The sequence below is a fragment of the Chanos chanos genome, chromosome 8 (genome assembly GCF_902362185.1).
Source record: "Chanos chanos chromosome 8, fChaCha1.1, whole genome shotgun sequence".
NCBI lineage: Eukaryota > Metazoa > Chordata > Actinopteri > Gonorynchiformes > Chanidae > Chanos > Chanos chanos.
In genome coordinates, this window is record NC_044502.1 from 14,573,292 (window position 1) to 14,590,021 (window position 16,730).

At 40.7% G+C, this 16,730-nt stretch overlaps 1 protein-coding gene across 1 annotated transcript; it reads right to left on the reverse strand.

The window, feature by feature from the left end:
• Positions 1-2,248: 2,248 nt before the first annotated feature.
• Positions 2,249-4,230, reverse strand: LOC115818204 (homeobox protein Nkx-2.3-like). Its single transcript, XM_030781520.1, has 2 exons — positions 3,795-4,230; positions 2,249-2,886 (listed from the first exon to the last, which is right to left on the reverse strand). The coding sequence occupies exons 1-2, from the start codon at positions 4,228-4,230 to the stop codon at positions 2,249-2,251; spliced, it is 1,074 nt and encodes a 357-aa protein (XP_030637380.1).
• Between the last annotated feature and the right edge of the window lie 12,500 nt (positions 4,231-16,730).

Consider the following 16,730-nt stretch of genomic DNA (forward strand, 5'->3'; position numbering starts at 1 on the left):
CTATGACATGGAAGTCCTACCCGAATACGATGTAAAGTAGGCCTGTATCGCAGGATATCTTTTATCGCGGATCCCTCAAATGTTTTGGGAAAAGTGCAGAATATGCATTGATTAACTTAAAGTTTAAAACATATGATATCGCATTGCAGTCGTAAACAATGCTGCGCATCCCAAAACAGTATAGCATGCACTAAAATAATATCCTGATTTTTTTTTAACACACAGTGTATTCTGTTTCTTCTGTTTGGGAGAATTTAAAGGGAGCGACGGTTTTGCATCTCTACTGTAGCTCACAAGTTTGGAGTTTCACTGCACTTATCCAGGTCACTTTGTCTCTCCAGTGTCACTCCAAGTCCTCTTCTGGATCTTGAGGTCCTCTGTTCTCCTCTAACAGGGAGATGGTTAAACTTGTAACAATAATAGCCCGGCTTTCACACACCCACCACCCGCTGAACCATCTCCAGTTAGCCTGCCCTGGAACATCGCGGTTGGGGATCTCGCCACCTCTCGCACACCTCCCCTCGCCTTAATCAGAGCCCCTTTCTTCGTGAACAAAAACGAAAGGGGAACAAAAGTGAACACATTTTTTATTCTGGTCTCTCTATAGCACAGCCAGTTAAAATAACGCGCTGCCAGTGCCTCAATTTGGAATATTAGGACGTCAATCTTTCAGCCCTTGTGAGCTTTTGTCTTTGCTGAGTGCCCGGGACTGCCTACCACACACCTTTTGTCCACGAATCCAATAAAGGCTATTATTCACGCTCTCCAACCCGACTCGAACTGCCTCTTTCAGGGTATTTTAGGTGCCTAATCGCGTCCTTAAAGCCCCTCAAAATGTAGAATAACTTCCTCCTTTCACACCACTTGGCACACCGACAATTAATTCGAGTGTGCCTGGTTTGGCCTTTCCAACAGCCTCCCGCGAGATCTTTTAAATAGCAAGAGGGCTAACAAAGCTGTAACTAACCCCCGGATGCTTTCAGAAAAAAAAACCCACTCCAAACTGGCAGCATTTTCATTTGAAAGTTCATTATCGTTGTCGAAAATTCCTTTTCTGTCTCTCTGTTTCATTTGTTGTCTAATTGTTTTAATTTCTTGTGTTGGTCTGGTAGCTTTTATAAGTGCTAAGAGAACAAGCGGCATCACGTTGTAGTTACAAAAACACGTCAAACTTAAAATTGCATAAACCAGGAGTGACGGATGTTTTTTAATTCAGCATGGGTCATGAGGAACCGAAAGTGGAAGACGCGTCCCTCAAAACTGACAATAGCTCCCGTACTATGAATTACAATTTAAAAACATGACATTTTCCTTTAAAGTAAATATATAGAATCAGCAAAGGATTCATTATATCACACCGGATAGTTCAGGAGATTATAAAGCTAAATATAAATTTGCATATGTTCAATAACTGGAGTATTACCACTTTTGTTGTCTGAGTCATTAACGTGTAAAAAACTCTTTTATAAATAGCGACTAAGCGGCTTCTATTCGAATAACGCAATACAATATCATTACAGAAAACGCCAACATCCCTTCTGAAACGCCTTTCAGTAAGCGAAAATCTAAAAACATAAAAAGTCTGAACTATACATATCACATAATCTGTTTATTTAAAACAAGTTTAATCACAAACAATGCAAGAATTATTCTCGCTCGGGTTCATTTCAAAGATTATCAAGTCAAATTATAAGTAACCACAACTAAAAGCAGACTTTTGAGACAAAGTCCAGTTCAAACCTTCATGATGTTTTATTGCCTTTTATTTATATGTCTAAATTGTATTTGTTTGGTTATTGAACAATTTTCGTTATAAAGTTTGCACTTGAGACTCGTTTACCTTTGACCCCTAATTCCATGGGTCAGATAATCCTTTTTGGATTCGCTTCTTGAAATGTGCTGCTTTTGTTACAAAGCAACCAAAAATCCTTGCGCTTCCTCTTGTCCAGATATGCGCAACTCGCTTTGGACCACATTTGGGCCAGCGCAAAGATTAAATGTGTCCACAGGGATCAAATAAAAAGCAATCATTCGGGCCTATGTGATTCGACCCGATGATAAAATTATCCTTACAAAAAATTTACCGTAAAAAGAAATTCATAAACTGAACACTGCTTCTGGTATGCACCGGTTGTTGCGGTATAACGCGATGTTGCAAAGAAACAATCCTCATGCTAACAGAGGGAAATATTGACATTTTGCGTCGTTACAGAAAAGGCCTCCATCAAGCTCCAGATTTTTGCTTTTGCTACCAAGCCCTGATACCCTGTAGTGAGCCTTGGCAAGGTGTGACAGTCGTTCCCTGGTGCGTTTGGGGCTGGGCAGAACCGCCCAGACCCCCAATGTTCCCCAAGTTCATGTTCATAAACGCATTGGCCGTGGTAGTAGGAGGGAGAGTGGGCATACTGGAATATGTGCAGCTGTAGCTACTGTTATATGCCGCATTGCTGTATGTGTATGCCGGATATCCATTGAAGCTATATGGGTTCGACCCACAGTATGGTGTATTGTAGCTCTGTGATCCACCAAGGCAAGGTTTACCGTCTCGGACCAAAACTGGTACCGCCACTCGCCGTGGAGGAGGCGGGTGGTGATGCCCAGCCATTTCCAGAGTCTTGTCCTGGCGTTGTCGCTTACACTTGTACCGCCTGTTTTGGAACCATATTTTGACTTGTGTGGAGGTCAGTTTTAGGGTACAGGCGAGGTGTTCCCTCTCTGGAGCTGAAAGGTACCTCTGCTGTTTGAAGCGTCTCTCAAGTTCAAAGACTTGGGCTTGAGAGAACAGAACCCTGGGTTTTCTTCTGGTCCTCTGTTTCTGCGGCCGTTCTGACTCTCCCTGCCCGCCATCTTCACCCCCCAGTGGTTTGGAAACAACTCCGCAGCTCTCTAGAGTTATTTGTAGAAATCATAAAAAAAGCTCAATATGCTAATGCGATGCCTTTAAAAAACGCCACTCTCTGTTATGGGTCTATCAATAAGTATTTATTAACCCAACAGTCATTATAGAGATTAAGTGGTAATTTGTCCCCTCCAGAAATCACTAGATTTTTGTTACTGTCTGGACAGATTTTTTTTCCTGAAAGTGATAGCTTAAAGAAGTATATGATAAACATCCAGATGCAAGCAAAGTGCACCTGAGTCAAGTTATATATTATTACAATGTATTGTATGTTCAATTCATGTAGTATTGAAAAGTCACTATGTATTTATATATCATTTGTATAATTTATTTTATATGTAAAATACAAATAATAATAATACCATAATATATTCTTACTTTTTATCTCATTTCTATTACTTGAAACCTTGATATGATGCCATCTGCTTTGTGAGTTCGAAATTGTTTCTTAAATCTTTTGTCGTGTGTTAAATGCATATTTTCCTGTCGTTTTCACATTTTCAGACTGATAGGCTTATTTTTGGATTGCAAACCCCGTAGGTATTTTGTTTGGGAAATATGATATTGTGAACATGCTCCATTTATATAAACATCCATACCTGCAGTATGTGGCACCCATAGCATCCATCTGCCAAATAAGCTTAATAAAAGGTACGGACTAATTTATCAATCATTTATCAAGCCAACCTTTTTCGATTTCACCCACTGACTTTGCGGCTGCAGTTTTACTTAAAAACTTCTGTTAAGGAGTCAAATAACAGTTCCTCTTCAATACAGAAATAATTATAAAATAACTTACGAATTATGTCAGATGTTTTATAATAATATGTTTAAAAATAACATTTCATAAAGGCTGCGTGGTTAAGAACAAGGACAATGACGAAAAGAAACTTACTGTTGTCTGGCTCCTCTAGTTCACCGTCCAATTTCGAGTCCCCCAATGATCCCAGTGTCGTGTGGACATACATATCCGGAGTGAGGGTGGCCTCGCTGGGGCCGTCCCGGACTGCCAAGGCACTTAGGTAAGCCATATTTTCGTCTCCGTCCGAGAAGCGAGGACTATCTCCTGCAGCCAGCATGCAAGAAGGGGGCCCCTGAAAATGCCCGGACGACTCCGCGTGCAAATGCTGCGCGCGGGACTGGTGCTCGAGGTGCCTGGACTGCTGCTGCTGCTGCTGCTGCTGTTGCTGTTGCTGTTGAGATTGACGCTGTTGCTGCTCCAGCTTCAAAATATCTTTGACGGAGAACGGCGTCGAAGTTAATGGACTCGGAAGCATTATGCTAGGGTCCTGTGCGCTTGCATCAAGGTAACTGGTCCCGTTCAGTGACATCGACGCTTTATATCAAACCCAGATTTGATTTATAGAAGATATCATTTGAGGTGAACTGAGTTTAAATGTGTCTTCATTCCTGAATGGCAGAAAAAGTAGGAGAAGACGCTCTCGCTGGACAGTTTGGTTGTTCATCCGTGGGAGATCCAGGCCAGCGTCGATCCTTTGACAGCTAATGTCTGTTTTGTTAATGGAACTGGTCTGAGGCAAAGCTCCACTCTTCTCCCGTGATGTCACTGTGCTGGGGCGGGATAAGTGAGGAGAGAGGAGTCAGCTCGCTAATGATTAAGAGGAGGTTTAAGAGGAGAGGCGAGTAGAGAGGGAGGGGTGCCCTCCCCTCATTTTTCCTCGCTGGTACATCAGTTCAAGTCAGGAATAGCCTATTCACGAAACAATGTTTTAGGACACGAATGTACCACATTCAGAAGGGCCGAATATGTGCTGATGTTTATGTATACATTTTAAACCAGTCAAGGCATACTGGTGCGATATTAAATGCTTTGCCAACTTGCCTTAGTTTAGGAAGATGAAAATTCCAAAATAACAACATGTGAAGCACAAGGCTGTCCGTTAAAAAAGCGGTCTAACACCACGGTAGCTCAAACCTATCCTATCCCAAGTCAAACTTCCCAAGCGCATTCTAACCATTCAGGATTTAGTAATCTAACATTAAATTGAATGTAATACAATCAACATTAGATTAACACTGTTTAGCCAGCACTACAAATTGTGAAGGCACTTTATGTTCACATGTATCGTTCGTTTTTAATTTTGGTTTTTGTGACCGACTATTTGCATAATAACAAAAACCTTTTCGTCAAAGTACTCTTGACAATAAGTAGCCTGCTTATTTTTGACAGTAAAAGACGAAACAAATAACTAGTTCACAGGAATGTTTCCCAGTACCCATGTATTACAAAAAAATCGTAAATGCTATGTTTGCCACTGTAAATATCGTCATAATCTTGATAAGCATTTTCAATAATTAAACATTTTGGACTACATTGCATCAGTTCATAATTACGTATCAGTTACACTTTACTCACATTTTCAATCCGCTGCTGTACACTGTAAATCTCGCTGTAAAACAAGTCTTCAGATTGTTTTACAGTACACTCGTTATTTTACAAGTTTGCTTTTTTCGTATCGTATTTGTCGATGCTTTTAAAATGTATGTTTTAGATTAAATTCAACAATGCAATGAAATGCTGCTGCAGCTGTTGCTCTGTGACATAATTTCGGACTATAAAACAGAGTTTACCTGGCTGAAAAAAAAAATCGGAAGGGTAATGAAACAATCACATCCTTGACAGGCGTGTGCGCGCGCTGATGTGCCTCAGTGGCCCTAGAGTTAAAACAAAGTGCGCAAAGCCACCACGAAGAGCGCGTGCCTGCGACTGCATTACGTCAAGGTCAAGTGTCAGTCATAAAGATAATTCTGATACGACTTTTAAAATAAAGACAGCATATGATATAAATTGTTACTAAAGATGTGGTTCAATTTTTTTCTTTATGGAAGCATGGCCATGGTTGCAAACAAGCAAAGGGTCTGCACAATATGCTGATCTGCGTAGACTTCGAAAAGGGACAAAATATGGAGGAAATATGCGTCATTATACACAACATTGAGACATTCATCACAAGAGAATTCACTTGCTCCTCTACTAGCCAAAACTTAACGCATATCCGTCAGTTTTCGTTTTTTTTTGTGCATAGGAGAGGCTTCGCAAATAAAACCTTACGCGGGCGGCTGTGGTCTAGGGCAGTGTCTTTCAGCCGTTCTTATCGGCGTGTTTATTAATAAACCTCAGTGGACGATAAGCAGGGCCCCGGCAGCAATTAAAATTCCACGAGGGAAAACTGATTGGCGTTTTTAGGGGACGCAATCAGTTCCATATCAGCTCCCTTTCCGTTCAGCAGGACCTATCCGCGTCCTCTGCCACCTCTGCGGCCTCTGGCGTGCTCCTAGTCCTCTTTCTCTCTCCCCCTCTCACTTACGTCGGATATCCCACGTAATATTGGTTACCCCATTACTTGGATTCAACTTTCTTTCTGTTTTGGCCCGAAGTTCTTGTGTGTGTTATAAAAAATAGAGATTATATCACCCCTCCCCTCCCCCAAACTGTGCGTTTATGTTTGTGTGTGCATGTGGTGAGAATAGCATAATTTTGTTATGCTACACGGTATTGTGTAATTGGTATGTCTCTGGGGACATTTTGGTAGTTGCGCGTCATAATTCGAAAGATATGCTAATTAGTAAAACTCATCAGAAACTTAAAACCATCAGAAAATGATCATAAACCATATATTATTCATTGAACAGTGTGGCCGAGGCCTAAACTGCGCTGATCAGTTAAATCCCATCGGTCCTCGTAAACTTTTTTATGGCACAGAAATGCTGGATAGAACGTGGATATGCTTTGGGTAACTAAACTACTGAAAATGTATCATAAATTGCTGACCTGCACCATGAGACAATCCTAATGCACGACTGTTGTATTCCAGTGAAAATAATAAAACGGTCGTTTTGGCTTGACTTTATCTGATGTATATGCTTGATCACTTGTATGCATTCCGTCCGAATTTTACTACAAATTAAATAACGAACATTAAAAATTGGCCTATTTTTTATTTAATTCTGTAGGTCAGTAAATTTCTTTGTATATGCAACAAATAGAAAGTGTTGCACTTTGGACTGCATGCTGCTGCTGATAACTATTGATGTTATTGTTGCCCTACTACTGCTACTACCAATAATAATAATAAAAATAACAATAAAAAAGTAAAATAATAATAATAACAGCAACAACAACAACAGCAACAATAATAATAATAAACTATTTTTTTATCTTTAGCAGCACCTGTAGACACAAACTGATAGATTAGAGGTGGTGGCATAATACCTTTACAGTGCAATAATTTTTATCATAATGTTTGTGCAAATGTTATTTATTTATGTTTCAGCTAAGCTGAGCAGTCTATTGAATTTAGCACGCATGCGAGTGCTCTGTGGAATATTGTATCTGTGCAATGATTTGTCGTATACTCGGAGGTGTTATTTTTGGTAAGGACCACCAACACTTTATCAAAACCTTTATTATACCTCGGAGTTCTGCTTGTCCGCGAGTGAAGAGGAAAGAGGCGTTGAGAACAAAATGCCGCCCGGATGAAATGCAGACCTTTTCTTTTCTCACCTTGGTATCCTACATCTCCTCGCGGCTTCTTTTCTACCAAAGTCTGATCCAAACCAGAGCACGGGTCTACATACGTCCTTTCTCTCTCTCTCTCTCTCTCTCTCTCTCTCTCTCTCTCTCTGTCTGTCTCTGGAGACACCACTTTTTGGCAGGATGTGTAAAAAAATTAAACAGTGAAACCTCCTCGGTGAGTCTTGCTGTCGTCAATAAATTGTCGGAGATGCTCTGACTAAAACAATAACCCAACTTAAACTCAAGACTATTATCTTTCACCTCATGTTCGGAGTGGTCCTGGAGCCGTTTACTTGTAGCAATATCTTATGACCTGAATTTTCACTTTGGGGCGTTTATGGAAGAACTGTTAATTTTGTTACCTGCGCTACCATGCCGGAGAGTATCACGAACTTTGATCTCATCTGCACAATCTATCGCGTGGTTTCATTACATCCCGAAATTCAAGGTATATTTTTCAAAGTCTGTTCAGGAGGAGCTGTCATCTCCTGCTTTGGCATTTACCTGAATTCTCCGGGTGCTTACAACAAAAGGAAACGCTACACCTCTTGTCTCCTGTCAGTTGTGGCCAAGTACATCGGCGCCAGGCCCGAATGCTTGGTTGCTGTTAAAGCCATTGGGGGAAAACAGAGGGAGAGAGAGAGAGAGAGAGAGAGAGAGAGAGAGAGAGAGAGAGAGAGAGAGAGAGAGAGAAGAGATAATCTCATCCGCTAACCATCAACAGAGAGCCTGTTTAGATTAAGGGCCACGTCCCCTTCCTCCAGAGGTCTGGAGCAGCGCGTCTTCACAACGGCCCATTTGCAAGAGTGAAAAGGAGGCCCCGGCGCGCGCCCAACGTAAACACACCCTTGCCACTTATGTGTGGACTCAAAAACGTATATTATTGCTGGCCATTTCTTTCTTTCTTTCTTTCTTTCTTTCTTTCTTTCTTTCTTTCTTTCTTTCTTTTTGACATATCAAAATTTGGATACAGTTTGTAAGGTAAGATCCTGAATATAGTATTAAGATGTTTTGATTAAAAATAAACGATAGCCTACTTCTGAAACACCTCGAAATAAAGCACTTCTAATTGATTTACATGATTTATCTATAACTATCAGCTTCGCGGTTTTATGTCTATTATGTCTATTCGTCTCTAGTTTTATTGCAGTCACATTGAAACACGTTTTATTCGATGTTCAAGTCATGTCACATTAATATTTCATATACTTCTGATTGCATTTTATATAGTTTACATAGAGATCATTATACATTATGTGGAGAGGTTTGATTGCAATCTGTTTTAACAACCGAAGATTGTTAACCTCTTTAAAGATGCTGTGCGAGTGCGCAAATGGACCTTCAAAACAGTGATATGACTGCGTAAGAGAGCGGTTAAATCTTCGTAAGTGATTGTATAATTATTTTTTTCGTATCATTTTATATCGTTTGGATATCGTTTGTTGTTTTTGAGTTTATCGTGGATTTTAAAATAATTTATAGTATTATTTGGCCCTGCCTAAATGTGAGACGATTTTGAGGAGAAATGTAAACTTTAAAGCTAACCCTTATTTCATCACGTTTTATGACGCTTGTCACAAATGTCTGTTTGTAAATTAATACTGGTAATTTTCCGTAACTCGGCAAGAAACATTGTTAGTGGTGGACACGACAGCCTTTAATAAATGATACTCTAATATTTGGGAATTTACAGAAATCTGTTTTTACTACTTTTGTATAGGCAAGTGCACTTTAATAACCTATATTGTGAACGCCTCCTCCTTTCAAATTACGAATGTGGATTATTAATGGTAATGTAACGGATTTCAATTATAGGACATGAAAATTATAATTACCTCTGCGGTTATATAAATATGCATTTATATAATGACAGATAAAACAGGACACCCTTACAATGGTGACATGTTATCCTTGTTTGTCGCTCAGGCATTCTCATTGGTTTGAAGAACAGATAGATAGATAGATAGATAGATAGATAGATAGATAGATAGATAGATAGATAGATAGATAGATAGATAGATAGAGGCCTACACTGATATAAAAAAGGGGTAAAGCTGAAGTACCGACACTTGCTCTATACAGTTGTGCCTTAGTGCACAGTCCAGTTACACCCAGAATGACTTGGTCAGGTAGAAAACCGATGGCGCACTATATATAGCTGCAGAGGCTCTCCTGAGAAGGCCGGCGAGCGTCTTGATCGTGTGGTTTATTTGGAAGGACAAGCGATAATCGCTCGGTAATCGCTCCATTAAACCGCGTGGGAGGCATAGTCTCAGTGATCCGTGAAGTCTGATATGTGACCGGGCTCAAGCAGACACCAGACGGTCAATGAATGTCAGCAAATGATCGAATACGTACGCCTAATTAATTTTTGACTACAAAATTTCCACCATATTAACCTGAAAACATCAGCGCCTTTCCCCCGAAAAAAAAATACAAAAAAGTTACAGCAGTGTCTTAAATAAACACAGTGAAACTTATATAATATTTAGCCTACTTAGTTTCGTATTATATATTTCCAATTATATATTGTGTATTTGTTGTAAATTAACTGCTGTTGTTAATATCATCACCATCATCATCGTCGTCGTCGTCATCATCGTCATCATCATCACAACAACAACAACACTAATCATCATCATCATCATCATCATCATAATAAAGCAGTCGTGTCATCATAATATCGAGTTGCTGCAACACTATTGCTGAAAAGCATTCGACAGTTTCTTCTTCATTTTCTTTCGTAATTTTCTTTCTCTCAGCGTTGTTGTAGGGGTGGGGTATCTGTAATCGCTTACATATAATAACAGTACTTTAAAGGTTAAATTTCGGGTCGTTTAACCCTAAAGTCAGGGTCTGGTATCATAAAATCATAAATACTGTACAGTGACGTAACTGTCTCTGTTTAGATACGAAGACTTGGTGTTGTATAAATTGTAGCGTTGAATGGTTTATCTAATGGGACTTCTGTTTCTCGTTTTCTGTCAGGGTGCACGCCAAGCCCAAGTGAAAAATTGCCTTTTTTTACCAGCAGAGGAATTCATGATTTATGTGGGAAATGGATGGATAATAAAAACATTTAAAGATGCTAATGATTTTTTGTAGTAAAGAAACTGCTCTGGGTAGCCTATACCGTTATTTGTTTTGTGCCAAATTATAACCACCGATATTTTGCGTTCCACATTTTCTTTGTAAAGTTGAATCGTCTTGCATTGCAGTGTAGCTTATAGGAAATATATTTAACTATGTAAAACAGTAGTCTTGAGTTTGTTGTAAGCTGGCCTTGACTTCCTTGGCATCCGTGTGAGAACATATCTAGCGTTAAGGCCGGTAAAATCATTAACAATACACTAACTTCCGTTGTTATTGCTGGGCTGGAGCGCGTTGTCGGGGTAATTTATTAGCGCCGTTTGGTTGTTTCTAAATAAAGTGGAAAGCATTGCATTTCATTTCAAGCAAATGTTGTTGCGATGCACATCTGTTGATTTGGTCAGCCAACTGTTATGTTCTAGTTGTCCACGTGAGAAAAATGAAATGTATTCGCAATGAATCTTTCGACAAGCCCTTTAACGACAGGCCCTGTTAAGTTTATCTTATCTTTACGGTATAGGGGGCTTTAAGTGCTCAGTGAAAGTGTAATTTTCTGATAACGGTAATTTGAAATATATGATGATTTCTCGCAGCGCTATCATATCTGTTATTAAACACCCTCCACTTATGTGTGGGTGTGTGTATGTATGTGTGTGTGTGTGTGTGTGTGTGTGTGTGTGAAGTAGGGGGAGTGCTCTGGACACATGGGCGCTCAGTCTGTATATAAACTCCAAGGCATTAGCGGCCAGAGGGAAAGATCACTCAATCACAGCACTGACAGCCGGATTCACCCTCCTGCCATTAGCTTGCGCTCTCTCTGGAGAGACTCGGGAGTTTATCTGTCCTGTATCTCGTAAACAGTTCTCCCTGCCCGCCGCTTAGCGGTGGCCAAGGCTGTCTTTTTTACAACCTGCAGCGGATTTAGCCATTACTTATCCCTGGACGGAGTCAAGACCTTTCTCTCTAGACATCACCTACCAGATCTTTTTGCCGCGGACTGCCCGCCGCCCTCTCCTATGCATGAGTGTTAGGAGAGGACAGAGAGAGACAGCGATACACACAGCACTGTCTCACTATAATTAAGGGGATTTTATCTCACATCTCACGACCTATTTAGGCAATTTATCCAGAGACTCTCGTCTGGGCTACTCCGCCCTCTCGCGCCGGCACCTCAGTTAGAGCCTGGAGGAGTGGGCCTGTGTCATCTTACTTTACAATATAGGTTAAAAATCAAGAGTCGTTAAAAGCTTCTCACGGCCGACTCCTGTCATGCTCCCAATGATTAATACGTATTAACGTGAGATCCAATGTAGACATGCGTATCACTTGCACTTTATTTTTCTGTATATTTGCCAATTTGTAGAAGTGAACCCTGAATGTCTCCAATTTTATCATAAAAACCGATGAACAGGTCACAGTGTGGACGTAGACTACACATTTGTCATGACTGAAGAGTATAGGTCACTGTGTTGGTATTCCTGTTTGACCACACTGGAATTCGTTATGGAGAGCTGTTCGTAATTAACGATTATTATTTTTTTTTGGCTCCATTCCTGAGTTGATTCTGTTCTGTAAAGTATGTAACAAAGACTGAGAGAGAGTCATTGATCTTAGCTCTTTTCTTGCCAAACAACATCTTGTCTGCTTGAGTGTGAATGCGCCTATAGTTTTACATTCTAGAATCTGCGCGCGTCCGCTCTGACCCGCCTTTTACCCCCTTGCAGAGATGGAGTATCGAAGTTGACAGTGACCATCGCGTGCCGCTACCAGTCCCTGACCGGGGTCTCAGTGTTTATATGGAGGAAGAGCCTGTTTCCTGGCGGTAAGAAAACCCAGGCTCGAGCCGAAACACCGCGCTGCAGAGGCGAGGCCAGTGCAGGACGGACGCACCAATAGATCATTCCAACATCGCGACCCTGCACTGGGCTAGGAGCGACCGGAGACCTCCAGGTCAAGAGCAAACCCGCCAATGTCCTTCTAGTAATGCTTACCGTGCTGCGCGGCCCGGCAGCTGATGTCGTTCATTTTCTTTCGAATCTAAGGGCCACAACCGGATGCTGGGTTTTTGTTCTGAAGTTTAAACAGAATAACGGAGTTATACGCGTGCGTGTGTGTGTGTGAGAGAGTGTCTGTATGTCTGAGCACACGCGTGTGATCATGATGTATAAACCCGTCTTGGGTGACTGTATTGTATTCTAAACACACACACACACACACACACACACACATACACACACAGTATTAGAATTTAGATGGTATAGAAAGGTTCATGGAAAAATCAGAAGTAATTTCATCCAGTTGGAAAGTTGTGTTAGAGCAAATACAGGAATTTGCACATATAAAGCATAATCAAGATACAACATCGGATAGAAAAGGAAATCATTCAAACTCTTTTAATTTTTTTTTTTTTTACATTTTTCACTGTGCATTAATTAATATATTCATTAGTAAATTTAACCTATTTGTGAAGAGCAACATTTGCCTGTTACTGCTATCTGATATTAGAAGAGCCCCAAGGTTGAGTAAGCACCCCCCCCCCCCCCCCAAAGGCCTACTATAGGAACCTGACACTGAAACTCAGTCTATCGTCTCCTTTAATGACTGTGTAATAGCAAAGTAATGAGTCTTCAGGGAGGTGTAATAGCACTGACAGGTCCTCACATGGCACCCTGATGTGTGTGTGTGTATGTGTGTGTGTGCGTGTGCATGTATGTGTGTGTATGTGTACTTGATGTCATCCTTCTTCATTTTTGAAAATTAAATGATTAAAAATAGACATGGCATTTTCACACTTTAGCACAATGGATATTGTTCGTACATCTTTTTGACTTTTAGTAAATTTGATCATTTCCTTTCCACTGGATATTTCTTTCTTTTCTTTTTTTTTTGTGGTAAAACTAATTGAAGCAATCAAAAATGTGTGTTAATGCATGTGGTTGCATGCATGTGTATATATGCGTACGTCTGTATCAATGCATGAGTGTATTGTCTGTGTATGTCTGTGTAAGCATGTGTATGTGTGTTTGCATGTGTAGTCGTTCATGTGTATGCACACATTGGACAGACCTAATTTTCCTCAGTGGGGATAATAGGTGTGTAATCAATGTTGTATAAGGGGAGTGGTCAAGATGGGCGTCGGTCTAATCAGTCTGAGGGATTACCTGGGTTTTATCCACAGTTAAAAAGATGATGTTTTAGAGGTGTGTAGGCTTATACTCATATTATGTATTAGAGGAGCTGTAATGGAAACCAGCGACATTTCTTGAATAATCTTGTGTGAAATGGAAACCAGTAGAAGCTAGAGGTGTCACTATCTGCCATGTGTCCTCATGGTTTTGGAGAATGCGACAGCAATGTCAATGGACCAAAGACTAGAGAAGGTGTGCGTGTGCATGTGTGTGTGTGTGTGCGCGTGTGTGTGTGTGTGCGTGTGTGTGTGTGTCCATGTATATGTGTGCACCTGTGCATGCATATGTATGCACATATAGAAGAAACACAGAGACAGCATATGTTGTGTGTATTTGTGTATGAGCAAACGTGTGCATATATTTTGAGTGCTTGCATGTATAGTTATGCACATTTAGACAAAGAAGTACAGAGAAACAGAATTATATCTGTGGGCATTTCAGTATATCTACAGAAGGAGGGAATGCAATCTTAATTGCTGTCTTACAAAGATGAATTTTAGATCATCCTGGTATAGGAGCCCTGCTCACGACTTGTCTCTACATGAACCCTAATGGTTTGTGTGACTAGCTCTCATTCTCACAGGAGTGGCACTTCTAAAGGAAGAGTAAAAGAAGGGATGGACACACTAAGCTGTTTGGCCTCTATTCCACTCATGAATGGCAGGAAGGAGCTACCATATTGTTCATATCTACAAAGGAAGAATATGTTAGATTTTTTTTTTTTTTAATTAGTGAATGTCACATCAAGGTCAGCTGACAAAGTTCCTGCTGAATCCTCAAGGCCTGATATCATTACTAACAATAGAATTATATTCTCGCCGAGTACAACTACAGAAAAGAATGTGAATTATTGATGCATAATCCGCTTAATGAGAGGCCAATTGTAATCTAGTGTTGTGAGCGCGGTGTCAGAAGAGCAGAGTCGTTTTGGTGTCTCGGTTGTAATGACCGTATTGACTTACAGCATCAGCGAACCTTTCTTTTTTTTTTTTTTTGACCAGCAGTGAGACTTCAGGAGCGAGGATGTTACTGTGTGAAACCCATGTTTGTTTATAGGAGAAAATGTGTAGGAGGAAACCGGCCATCAAAATAATCCCCACTACTCAGTGTAATCCATTTTCCTTAGAATCGTTAGAGAACATGCAGCAAAGGGGGGGGGGGGGAGGCAGTTTGAGCAAGTCCTTTCACTTAAGCATATTAGTCACCATGTTAATCAGGCTGATGGAGCAGTAAATATGTCAACGGTGGCGTCTGATTAATTCGACGTCTCGAAGAGACATTAAAAAAAAAGAGAGAAAGAAAAAAAGAAGGAAGGAAAAAAGAAAAACACACAGACGCACCCAGCTTTCTTTCTCTTTCATATCAAGTGAAAGTGTTCAACAGTAAAGTGTGTCTTAGGGATTTGCTGTGTTGTGTTGAAATTTTTTTTTCTTGTATCTCTTTTACTTTCTCTCTCTCTCTCTCTCTCTCTCTCTCTCTCTCTAAATGTTCAGTGCCTGACCTGATCCAGAGTAAACATGTTCCTGCCGGAGAGACTCAGGCTGTTCCTCAACCCCTGTGGCGTCCCCATCAAATTGACAATTTGTTTTTGGAAAGGGTCGAACGGCTCCTGCAGTACTGGCCAGGGCAGTAAATAAAGACGGTCAAGCTGGAGTTTTTCTGTTTTCCTCCTGCCTTTTTCTTGAAATGGGATCGAATCCAAAAGATCTGTATTGGGAAAGAGAGATGAGACCGGGAGAAATGGTGACAATGCTGTGAACTCTCCCAACTGATGTGGTGATGTGGTGATGTGTGTGTGTGTGTGTGTGTGTGTGTGTGTGCACGTGTGGGTGTGTGTGCAAAAATTCCAGTGAAGGGAAGCTTGGAGGGTCTTCATCTCCTGGTCTTTTCATTTTTTTTTTTTTTTTTCGCGAGCTCATGTACAAAATGATTGGACGTTATCAGCCTGAGGGTAAATGACAGTCATACTGTGTGCGTCTGTGTTGAAAATAATCTGGGATTCTTAGGAATTTTAAAGAGCATCAGCCGCTTGCAGGAGAATTTTGTTTTCCACTTTGTCTCTCTTTGGGGTGGAGAGCAAGCCCTTTTATTGTGAATCTATGTGTTTATTCGTTTGTATATGGTGAGCTTGTGTATGGAGTATGTGGGAGGGGGTTCTATTCTCTCTCTCCCTCTCTCTCTCTCTCTCTGTCTCTGTTCTCTGACCTTGTATGAGAGCAGCTGTGGAACAGCCAGACTGGCAAAGATTCAGCGAAGTCTGGGGACACGCAATGGTACAGCTGGTTTTTACCACAGCGTTAGGTCAAGGCCCACACACATACACGCACACACACACACACACACACACTCAGGTTCAGTATAATCATTTTATTTTACTACAGTCACTGACATTGTACATTGTCTACGATGTTTAAACACTATCCATTCTACTGCTCCCTGGTGGCTCTAGCGTGCTATAGCACCCATAGCATTCTTAAGACTGACGTTTGAAGAAAAGCCCTTGGAAATATAGGTTACGGGTCTAGTCCGTTCCCCTGAGAAACTGTCCCACAGACCTAAAATAGAGTCCATTCTAAGAAAAGGACATCTTGCCTAGTCTGCCTCATGACCCTGATAACAGCTGGCATGGGACAATGACTACATCCATCAAGAAAAAACTCCCATAGTCCTGTTCATGGGTGTTATTCATCACTGTGTGTAAAGAATATGGTTGCGAATGTAAATACGCTCAGAGCCATGAACACTGTACTCATGTTGTATTCACTGATCCCTATGACTCTTTTAGGATTTTTTTTTAGGCAGTATCACCAGTTAGTCCGCATGACATGGCTGTGATGTCAGTTATGTTTCTGCTTTATCCTTGTTACAGTGTTCTGTGTTTAGAGAGGACCTCAAAAGGCTCTGTAATATCATTTCAATTCATTAGAGCTATATTTAAACAATATGTGTTTACATTAGAGCAGTATGGCTGGGTAAACAAGTTGAATCACTAACTTGCTCATTCACACGCAAATAT

What these genes read in the sequence shown, in the direction of transcription:
- LOC115818204 (XM_030781520.1), bottom strand. Translation starts at nt 4,230, where the DNA reads ATGTCACTGAACGGGACCAGTTACCTTGATGCAAGCGCACAGGACCCT. An exon ending in ACTAGAGGAGCCAGACAACA is followed by an intron (nt 2,887 to 3,794) that starts GTAAGTTTCTTT and finishes AAATAACTCTAG; the next exon opens with AGAGCTGCGGAGTTGTTTCC.